The sequence below is a fragment of the Ambystoma mexicanum genome, chromosome 6p, assembly GCF_040938575.1.
Source record: "Ambystoma mexicanum isolate Mex_15411 chromosome 6p, UKY_AmexF1_1, whole genome shotgun sequence".
NCBI classification, from domain to species: Eukaryota; Metazoa; Chordata; class Amphibia; order Caudata; family Ambystomatidae; genus Ambystoma; species Ambystoma mexicanum.
The window spans coordinates 1,332,983,148-1,332,994,469 of record NC_090935.1 but is presented as its reverse complement, the minus strand read 5'-3'; the positions used below and the strand labels follow the sequence as shown (position 1 = coordinate 1,332,994,469).

Here is an 11,322-nt window from a genome sequence, read left to right as displayed (position 1 = left end):
CACTCTCCTGGGGCATGCTGTAACCTGTAGTCCTAAATCCTCATTATAAAGAAAGTGGATAATTTCTTCTTCAAACAAATACTGCGTCTCTGAGGGGGGAGACGAGCCCATGGAATCACGCTCCATCCACCCTTTGTGGGGCACAGGCGTTACAGGCCGGACCAACCTAGTCCCTTTTGGCTGTGCCCCCACACACAAAAGAGAGGGAGTTTCTCCAACTCCTCACACTAGAATCCAGAATATAACAAAGCATTATAAAAGAGCCCACATGGACAAACCATATGTCTTTTCATTAGCAGCTTCAAATCTATAAAAGTAAAATGGTTGGCAATAATCCTAGAAATCATCCAAATTGTATAAATATTAGGGTAACAATCGGTCAACAATAACGTACTCTAAAAAGGGAGCTCTCATCCGCCTTTTTTATAGCAATGAGCTGTTGATGGGTAGAGCAGTTCCTTCCTGGCTCTAGGAAACCCCCTGTAGGGACAGTTCACAGTGTGCACATGATACTTCCTGGCATACCCTTCCTATCTCTGAAGTGCAGACCTTAAACCTAAATAAATTCTGCTTAGCAGCTTTTGCTCTGGTTGAGATCAGTACCTGGAAAGAGGCCAGCAATACTGCAAATTCAGGATTGCAGCGTTATTGCTCGGCCCATCTTATCTGCCCATCTTATCCCAAGTACACCAACCCCCTCCATTTCAGCATGCTTCCCTTAACCTTCCTGCAGTCACACCACCCCTTGTAGGAAAGGAGATTGTGCATTCAGCTTTGTGGGGCATTTTGAGGAATCCACACTCCACCTTTCAGCTTCTCTCCTCCTCATTTTGTCTTGATGAACCCTCTATGGGTTTTCAGAATCAATTCTGAAACTGAATTTATGGAGCTGCCTCAGCACCATAGGGTGGGAGAGTAAAACTTAATTTTGGCCTGTGGATGTGTGCACTTCATGAGAGGAGATTGAGGCATGCAGGAGACACTCTGCATTAAAGAATTTACCTTTTTTTTTTTAATCGAGGCAAGACGAAGCAGCGTTGGCAATTAGATTTGTGTGTAAATGTTTCACTGCAGCATTAAAATCATCGATATTCATGGCTGTAACCATCTCACGCTCAGATTTGAAAAGCATGCTGTAAACTGGAACCACTTGCTTGTGTTTTAAAGGAGGCGGTTAAAGGCTGCAAAGGGACTCCATTTTGTATGTTTTTTTTATTGTTCAAAAGGCACAAGTACTCTAGCTATTAAACAAAACAGTTGGATCATCAAGATTTCAAAGATCCAATACAGTTCTTTGCATCCAAGTTGTCGTTAGACCAGTTGACATCGTCCAGTTGTCAGAAGAAATCGAGCAAACCAATCACTGATGGATTATGTGCACAAATCCACTAAAGCTGAAGAGGTAAGCCTCCATCACTTGTTAACCGCAGAGTCTCACAAAATGATCAGTTTAACACACTCATTCATATTTAAGTGGGAATGTAAACAAGGGCTATTGGAAATTAATTTTCAATCCCAGCATACAGTAAAATATATACATTTTAAATATAGTAATCATTAAAATATATATACATATACACACAAGCTTAGGAATGAAAAGAACACTTTCGACGATGAACAGTTCGAAAATGTGGATAAAGTCTCTCTGGTCGTCCTAGGTGCTCAGCATCTGATTTGGGAATTTCGACTGAAGTTGCCATAAAGCTGCCAGTCTTGTTGCATAAATGACATAACCCCATGAGAGAAGCACAATGGCAAAAAGTATCTGTAACGCAAAAAAGGAGACAAGTCATGTTAAAAACGGAAGAAAAAAAATATCAAAAACAATGCATTGTAGTTGCTTTATTAAAACTATGAAACAATCCGCACACAACTTCAAAGACATCATGTTGCATCCTACCAGTCTTGTGACAAACATTGTGATTATTTTCATATTTTAGAAGATATTTAAAACAATAACAGCAAACAAAGTTATACAGATGCAAAGTGTTACTAGAAACAAAAGGCGGGTATGTGGGGGACAAATAAAGTTTAACCATCAAAATAAATGCATAAAGTACATATGGGAGAGCACTATATATCAATTCAAGTATTATTTGGTATGACCACAATATGCATCAACTACAACTAACAGTAAACATTCTAATGAAAAACATCCATGTATGATTATAAAGGGTTCTTTTTTTTTATCTGAACACAAAACATCAAATACAAAAGACACAAACAGTAGGATAAAAGGGAGAAAGGAGAAGTATTAATGGAATCACAAATAGAGGAAGCTGCAAAACGTGAATGGCTAAAATTACAAATAACTTCAGGCAATAACAGTAAGCAAGGCTTAGAATTCTTCTAGATGGTTTCAAAGATAGGAAAGTTAGTTTTAGAATGCTGTTAATTTTTTATGCGAAGCGCGGAGGCTCACATTAGGCTCTCTTAACTACTAGGGCACCATTAACAAACAGTGTATCAAAAATGACATTGTCCAATACACTGGCGGCAAATGTGGCATTTGAGGCAGGATAACACTGGTTTAGTGACTAGTCCGTTCGCTCCATTGCTATAACACTTAAGACATCTAGCTGAAGATCTCTCATTGAAGAAAGTAAAGCTGTTTATTGATGAGCTCGGTACATCAAAATCTCTTGGACCTGATGGTACTCCAGGTGACTTTATAAAGTGAATATGGAATGATGGGCTCCCTTGCTGCTAAATGTGCTAGTCTGTCCTACTTAGTAGGGCTTAGCACAGATCTGGCAAGCAAGTTCTATAGTGCCCATTTTTAAGAATGGTTTTAGGTCAAACCTCACATGTTACAAGCCAAAGTCACATAGTATAGCAGTAATGTTTGATTAAAGCTTTTTGAATTTATTTTCTCAAAACTTTATGAATGAGTTGATAATAACAACATTCTATAAGACTGTCAACTGTGGTTTCGAGCAGATAATGGTACATCCAAACAGTGTCTACATTTTCTCAGATTGCTGAGAAGTACCACACCATGCCACAAAACGGACCCATTGCGGATCATATTCTCCAGAGTGGAAGGCCTTCTTGTCTGCTGCACTGTCTGTGCTAGCTGAGTTGACAGCCCAATCACTTCAATGACCTACTCTCAATTTCGACTCTGACCATTAAATCGGCTGGATGCCGAGCTAGTCCTGGTTTAAACGGCCAGTTCAGAATCATCCATACTGGTTCCATCTGTAATTCTAAAAAAGCCACAAAAGAAATCCCCTTCTTGGACAGTAAGGAACCACCAGTGATGCTTTGTCTGGCCTTCTCCACTGTTCCGGATTACTCTTGTGAACATGCCCATCCCTACACGTGCCCATCTCTGCACAAGCCACCACTGCACGTGGCTATTACTGCACATGCCCATCAGTGTACATGCCCATCATTGTACAAGGCATGGGTAGTGATGGGTGTGTGCAATTTGCTATGCATTTCTGTAGGTTTGCTAATTAAATTAACACTTGTGTAGCAAAACTAGCTATTTAAGTTTCCCTGTTCAATAAACACACAGCTCACACTATATTCCTCTCTTACCCGCAGGGCCCTCTCTACCCCCTTTTCACTGCAAGTTCAAAAGGGGCTAATGGAGAAAGTGCAGAGGAACTCGTCTGTGCCACTCTAAGCGCCAAAGGCCTGCTTGGGAGTGCTAGGCAAGCTTTATTTATTCAATTTTTCAAATAATTGCAAACCAGAAGTAATCAGGATGATATTTGTATTGAGCCAACTATATCCTGCCTGGCAAAGACCAGCATGCGTTAACTTTCTTTTTTTTTTTTTTTTAAAGACCGTCCTGAATCTCACATTCCTAAAAATGTAAATTGTTATAGAATGCATAATTACAGTATTGCTACTGTAAAAAACACTGAATTGTCTCCATGTTTGACAGTAACATTTAGGTTAGTGTATCTTAATTTCATAGTCTCAACTATAATTCATTGCGCTGGGGAAGATGCATCAGATTGACAAGTAAACACTTGAAAATATACATGATCAAACGGGCACATGCGGGCCGAGTTTTATCCGTGATCGGCTTTGTTTGCCGTGATAGTTGAGTCACCTGCACCTTTGCAGCCACCAATGGGCACCACGAGGTAGGCCACTCCAAGATGGCCGCCCCCCATCAGATGCACACAGTTGTTGCCCAACTCCAACCGAAGCAGCCAGCCAGACACCCAATTGGCTACTGAGTGCCATTTATGCACCTATGAGGAGCCGGGCGGCGTAAGCCGGCCCACAATCACAAAGGCCCAGGAACTAAGGCCATTTCCTGTCCAAGCCGGTCCTCTGCTGTCCACGCCGCTAGCCAGGAACCCTGGTCCAAGTCGCCCGCGGCCCCATCCTGAAGACACGCTACTACTGCTCACACTTCAGGTACTCCTATAGTCTTTCACCCATCTTTTGTATCGTTATGGCAATCCCATACCTTTGAAAGTCATTTCTCGCCTGCTAATCGCCGTGAGCAGCTCTCTGCCAACAGCAACCCGCCTCCGGCACCACCTGCTCGCGCTAGGCGGCTCACGCTCTCAAAGAAAGCACAGTGTGCACAAAAAGACTACTTAAAAATTCACCTGTCTATTATAATTCTGCTCATCTTGTATTCATGCATATTGCCCACGTCCTGTGTTATACTATTATTCAATTCTTACCATGTATTTGTACACTTTTGACCATGTGGATGCAATTCTACGCTCTACCCTATAGCAAACTGAGGCACTACCAGCACCTCAGACCGCCACTGCATACTGTGTCCAAAAAGAAATACGTTTACAAAACGCATGCCACATTTGCCATCTGTAATCTAGCCTATCTTTGTGAGAGAAATTTCTTGCAATTGCATATCTTAGTGTACTTTACAGTACTGCACGGGGGCCCCATTCTCATATTGGCCCAACATGCCACATGATTGCACCTTATAACTTGGCTATGCACTAATTGACTGGTCATACCTAGGGAAAACGAGTTTCAGACCAGCTGATCCACCCTTACTGAGGGTCACCCCCACAGCCCAACTATCCTATCATTGATGTTAATTATGCCTTGATCCTGCTATTGATGTTGCTTCCACTTTATGCTAAACTTAATGCAATTACCAAATGTGTGCATAATTGCGCTGCCTGATGACTACATTAGAGATTTTTCCATAGTGTGCAAAGTGACCCCCATCCCCATTATACCTGCTCCACCACCCACGATTCTATACCCGGACAACACTTCACTGTGTCTCCACACCAGCCTCTAACATAGGATCACCAATATTGTGCCATTGTGCAGGTCCATCAGGGTCATCACCACTAGCACCCCCACACCACATTTACCCAAATGCAAAACCACGGAGCACCAGCCACGGGTAACCACCACCCCCAGACCCCTAAACCACCACACAAAGGAGATAGCCACACACCTAGGAAAGCCACAGTCCCGAGATACCATCCTCAGGTTTCTTATCCCATTACTCATCAGAACTACCGCCCATCAAATCATGCCCACCAACGCCTTCACTCCCAGACCTGCCACCAACAATTGGATTTTCCAAACACACACCCTTCTTCCCAGCATAACCTGCACCAAAGGCACTTACATGTTGTACAAGACAGGCCTGGCTCCTCTGCCCCAGACATCACCCTCTGCCCTGCCCCACGCCCTTCTTCCCTAAACAAACAGCATTTCCAACCACATACCAAACCCCTGACAAAACCCGACCCATTCTAGGTAACACCTGACGCACCAAGAACTACACACACTATCAGCCAAACAAGATCCACCACCACATCCAAAAGAAATTCCAGACTTTCAGGACGCACCCATCTCCAGCACCTCCCCATCAACAACCCTCACCCTCACACAATCTCACTACCGCCATGACACCCATAATTCACAACACTCTGGAAACTACTGTTTGCATTCAAAACCGCAAAATCACCAGTCCACAAGTCCACTTGACCCAACCCCCGCATCTCCATCAACACAAGACAACCCCTACTAGGTGCCTTTGTAAATGCAAGATCCCTTGGAGCACATGCAATTGAAATACATGACTCCATACTAGAGCACAAACTAGATTTCCTGGCGCTCACGGAAACCTGGCTACATGCTGCATCAGGTCCTCAGATCACATTAGCCGTCCCAACCGACTATACCCTCCTCAGAGCAGACTGCACCGATACCATAGGTGGTGGTGTAGCCATCATCCATAAACCCACACTATTTTTTAGGGAATGTAAATTAGAAACACTCGGTGGCTATGAAATTCCCTCCCTCAAACTAGCCGTCAACCATCAAGAAACCATTAATTTCCTAATAGTTTACAGAACACCAAGCACCCCAAGCAAGCCACAACTAGACCTACCTCTTCTAATCACTCCTTTACTAAAACCTAAAACAAAATACATTATCTTAGGAGATTTTAACCTAGGCTATGATGACCCCGCAGACAGCAAAGCTGCAGCCTGCAAAAAGGCATTCCAGGAGATGCAATTCTCCCAAATAGTCAACGCCCCCAATCACTCCAAAGGAAGAATCCTAGACTGGATACTCTCCCTTAATACCACAGTAACTTTATCAGACGTCCTCCAATTACACTGACCGATTACTGCCTAATTAAATTCACAATAAAGGTAGATACGGACCACAAAACCGCAAGTTGCAAATTACCACCCATACAGGTCAGATATATGCGTAAGCTTACCTCAGTAAATGTAAACCCAGTACTCAACAATATACTCAACGCCAAACCTCAGCCCATTACCAGCCCAGACAGTATTGCTAAGCACTATCAACAATGCCTAAAATCTGCGGTTGATGAAGTAGCACCGCTCAAAGCCAAAGTGCCCAAAGCTAAACGCAGTGCCCCTTGGTTTAATAATGAACTCATAGAACTTAGAAGAAAAAGAGAGAGCATTAGAACACCTAACTAGAAATAATAACTCACCTGACCTACAAACCAAACTACAAAAACTAGCCAAAGCCTACAAACTCAGTGTACTTTCCCACATAGCTGAATCACTCAACGACCGCATAGCAGCCGCAGCCTCCAACATCAAAGAATTATTTACTATTATCAAAGAACTAGAAGCACCCATTCTCCCCACTAACCCCATAGTTCCGAGCAAAGCCTGGTGTACCACCATTCAGGATGCCCTATACTTCAAAGTGACCACTCTCCAAAATAAAATAGCCTCACAAAGAAACCTACTAGATCTTACCACCACGCCCCCCCCAGCCCCCTTTGACTATCACCACCAGCCCCCATGTACCGGAATTCCACTTTACACAAGTCACCACTGAGCAAGTCCTTAAAACTATAGCGTTCCTCAAGCCCTTGAACTGCAAAGGCGACAGCACCCCACTGAAGTAGTCAAAGAATGTGCCACCATACTAGCTCCCACCATCAGCAATTTTGTGAATGAAGCCTTCATTTGCAGTGAAATACCATCCTCCATTAAGGCAGCCTGGGTCACACCATTATTTAAAAAACCTTCTCTAAAAAACCTTCCCTAGACCCTATGGTCCCTACTAACTACAGGCCTATAACAACAGTACCAGTCCTCCTAAAAATCATTGACAAAATAGCTTATACCCAAGTACACCACCATCATGAACAGAATCACCTACTAAGGGAAAGACAATCAGGTTTCCGCCCCAACCACAGTACAGAGGCTGCCCAACTAGACCTCAAAAACCAGATGGATGCCATCAGGGACTCCGGCAAACTGTGTATCCTCCTACTCCTACACCTATCAGCGGCTTTCGACCTGGTCGACCATGACAAACGTTGCCAAACCCTTTCCACTAACTTCCACTTCTCACATAAGGCCACCACCTGGATAAAATCCTTCCTTTCTGACTGCACCTCAAGAGTTTCCATAGAGGAAGTTGCAGCAGATCCCATCCCAGTACCACTAGGTGTACCACAAGGATCCTGCCTCTCCCCCACCCTACACAACGCCTACACCAAGCTACTCTTCGCAGCACTAGATGCCATGGGAGTAATCTACACAAATGTTGCTGATGACACACAGATCCTCATTCCCATCACAGGTAACTTGGACCAAGACACAGCCACCATTAACACAATCTACTCACACATCCAAAACTGGATGGCTTATAACAGTCTCTGTCTTAATGGAGACAAAACTGAGATTCTCATAGTTGGCACCCCAAACAAACTCAGCAAACTCCACCCAGACTACACCTCCAAAATGATTGACGGCACATCCATTAACATCTCCCATAAAGTGAAAACACTGGGAGTATACCTCGATTCGAAAATCACCATGAACAATCACATTAGTGCCCTCGCTTCCTCAACAGCCTACACCGCCAAACTCATCACACTTAGCAGGCCTCTTCTATCTCCTGACAACTACTTGCTAGAGCCCTCATCCTAACAAAAATAGACTATTGTAACATCTTACTGCTAGGTACCTCCAAAAAAAAAACGAACTAAACTCCAACTCCCACAAAACAAAGCCTTCAGAGCAGCTTTGGGCATTAAAAGATGATAACACATCTCACAACACAGAAGAGAGGCACAGTGGGTCCCAGTACAGTCCAGAATCCTCCATAAAACATTCACCATCACGCACAAATGCCCATCAGACACTGACCCCAACTACCTCAATAACTGCATTGCACGCAAAACCACATCGAGATCCCTCAGATCCAATGCAAATATCCAACTGCACATTCCCCGCTTCACCACCACAAGAGCAGGTAATGCTAGCTTCACCATTGCAGCCCCCCGTATCTGGAACTCTCTCCCACCCCATCTACCCAACGAAACTTCGCTACCTAAGTTAAAAAAAACAACTCAAAACCTGGTTGTTCAACAAGTACTAATACTCTCTTAAACACTCTTTACCCTAGATGGTAAATACCAAGCAACACTAGATCATTGCTATGTCATATGATAGACTATACGCCTGCTATACTGCTGCAACCTAAAATGTATGTAACCCAGACTTGATAGCTAAGATATGTACTCAGATGTAATCTAAGATGTGGTAACCTTAACTTGCTAACGAAGATATATGTAACTACGCCGTGATACCCAAGGGTTTGGGCATACATCCAAATGCAATAAATAAAAACAAATATTTTTAAAAAATGCTTTTGATGGCAAACCCAGTTCTGCTACTTGCTGGGTGCAAACATCTGTGCAAATGGTTTTCAACCCATGAGCTGACCCCTCTGCCCCCCCTACTCCTTTACATTCTATCTTACCACCCCATTGATTGATACCAGATACCCTGAAAGTGTGATGGGTACAAAACTACAATATTCCACCTAGTATGCCCAGTTCTTTGCCTGCCACGCCATCAGATTTGCTTAGTCCCTTACTTCCTTTCCTCTTGCATAATGAATACACAAAGCTAACTAGAGGTTTACAAAAGGTAGTGATCAATAGTTCCATCCAGACTGTACATCTACTGCAATGCCATGCACTGCAGTGAGCCTTCAGAGCTCGCTTTGCTCTGATTATGATTGCATTATATGTTAAAACCTCCGGGGAAGAGCTGGCCCAACTGTTTTCAGAGCCATGGTATAAGATCTATTTATTTGTGTCCATTCATGCAGGTCTCTGCAACGGACAGACTCAGTCAAACAAAGACAATTGGTTTTACCAAATGTGGAACATGTTCGATGTGTGGTTATGCAGAAAGAACACAAATTGCCAAATTTAAAGACAGTAAAGATTTTGCTATCAAGGAACATATTGTCGCACCAAGTATGTGATTTATACGATCATTTGCATTTGTGACAACATTTATATAGCGAGCACAATAAGAGAGCTTTGTTTCAGTATCAGGGAACATCTGAACACCATAAAGCACAAGACCAGAAGCTCCATCTGGCAACCCACTGGCAAAAGAATCCTCAGCTGGATGACAAAAAGAAACGTGTGTGGCTACAGACTGTAAAATGTGGAACCAGGGGTGGTAACAGAGAACGCAAATTAAGACAACAGGAATCAAAGATGATCTGCAGATTCAGATGTGTAATGAAAGACCTAAACACAGATCATGATTTCAATCTGTTTTTATGGAATGTACCAATCTATGTAGCCAATTACTCTTCCACCTGACTGACACAAGACTTCTATCTCTATTTCCAGACTACATTCGACAGCCTACCAAACCAAATGTCCTTCATGCAATATAGAACTAACCACTAACCCGGGCCCCTCACTCTTTTCACTCATTGCTCTAGGACATTACCTCACCCAACATACCATCAGGTTTAGCTCCCTACCTTACCATGGAGACATAGGGTCGCCTTGGTAGTCCAACACCCTTTCTGGCATCAAATGAACAATAGATATACATCAAGCACACTTTCAAATCTCTCATCACATGCAGAGATGACACTTCTCCCGCTGTACACCAAGGCTACCCACCTTTTGGAATATTACATCCACCGAGGCATGGTTTAGATCACAAGAAGACCTTATCCTCCAATACATGGATTAGCAAATTGATTCTCTTAGGTTACGTCTTAGCTTTATAGGTTGTGTGTAAACATATACGCAGGCGCACAGCAGTCTTCATAACACAACTGTGCTGCTACAGATATGCGCATGCGTGGGGGCAGGACAGCATCCCCTCCATGTTGTTCTCAAGGTCTAGGTTTCCGAGTGCATGCACTACATCCAATAACACTATCCAGTTCAAACTACCAACATGCATGCGCGCGGGATAGGTGCACCAAAGGTGCTCATGTCTAATAAATGCACTCTCAGGGCTACCTAGCTCTAGTCGCCCACCAACAGAGTGACACTATACATTGCGACAGGTAAGAACCTTAGATCTCCTGCTTTCCGTTCCCATTACGATCCACCTTAAGGCACAACCATGTATGCACAAGCTCTTTAATTTGCACCCTTTAGGATAGGAATGTGAAATTATGCGCAAATTAAATATCGGACTGGGCAAAACGGCAATGTGCTACCCAGCATGCATAGACGGGAGGGAGGTCCTCTCTACTACTTGCATCAGCTGCCGAACCACCTCCTGGGCAGTCTGTCCTCCTTTTAATATTATAATCCAAGTTGCCATCACAGGCTCATACGTAGCAGATATTAACTTAATATGCACCCGTCATATAGATGGCACGCGGTAATATTGGTTCTACACATGACCCTCATGCAAGGCAGCAACCAGTCAGACCTTATGCACAGACCCAGAGGTTGGGCTTTCCGCCCTCTTCCTCGTCGCTGAATATTTCGCTTTTTGACCAATCTTAGTCAATCACCAAATCAACCACAGTTTGCCAATCACACCGGCCTCTACCTTAACCCTATCCGAGACCGTG

At 43.5% G+C, this 11,322-nt stretch overlaps 1 protein-coding gene across 1 annotated transcript; it reads right to left on the bottom strand.

Moving 5' to 3' along the window:
• Positions 1–1,515: 1,515 nt before the first annotated feature.
• On the bottom strand, positions 1,516–6,197 carry SMIM27 (small integral membrane protein 27). Its single transcript, XM_069626513.1, has 2 exons — positions 6,150–6,197; positions 1,516–1,765 (listed from the first exon to the last, which is right to left on the bottom strand). Exons 1-2 carry the CDS (start codon positions 6,195–6,197, stop codon positions 1,655–1,657), a joined length of 159 nt encoding a protein of 52 aa, XP_069482614.1. The 3' UTR covers positions 1,516–1,654.
• Between the last annotated feature and the right edge of the window lie 5,125 nt (positions 6,198–11,322).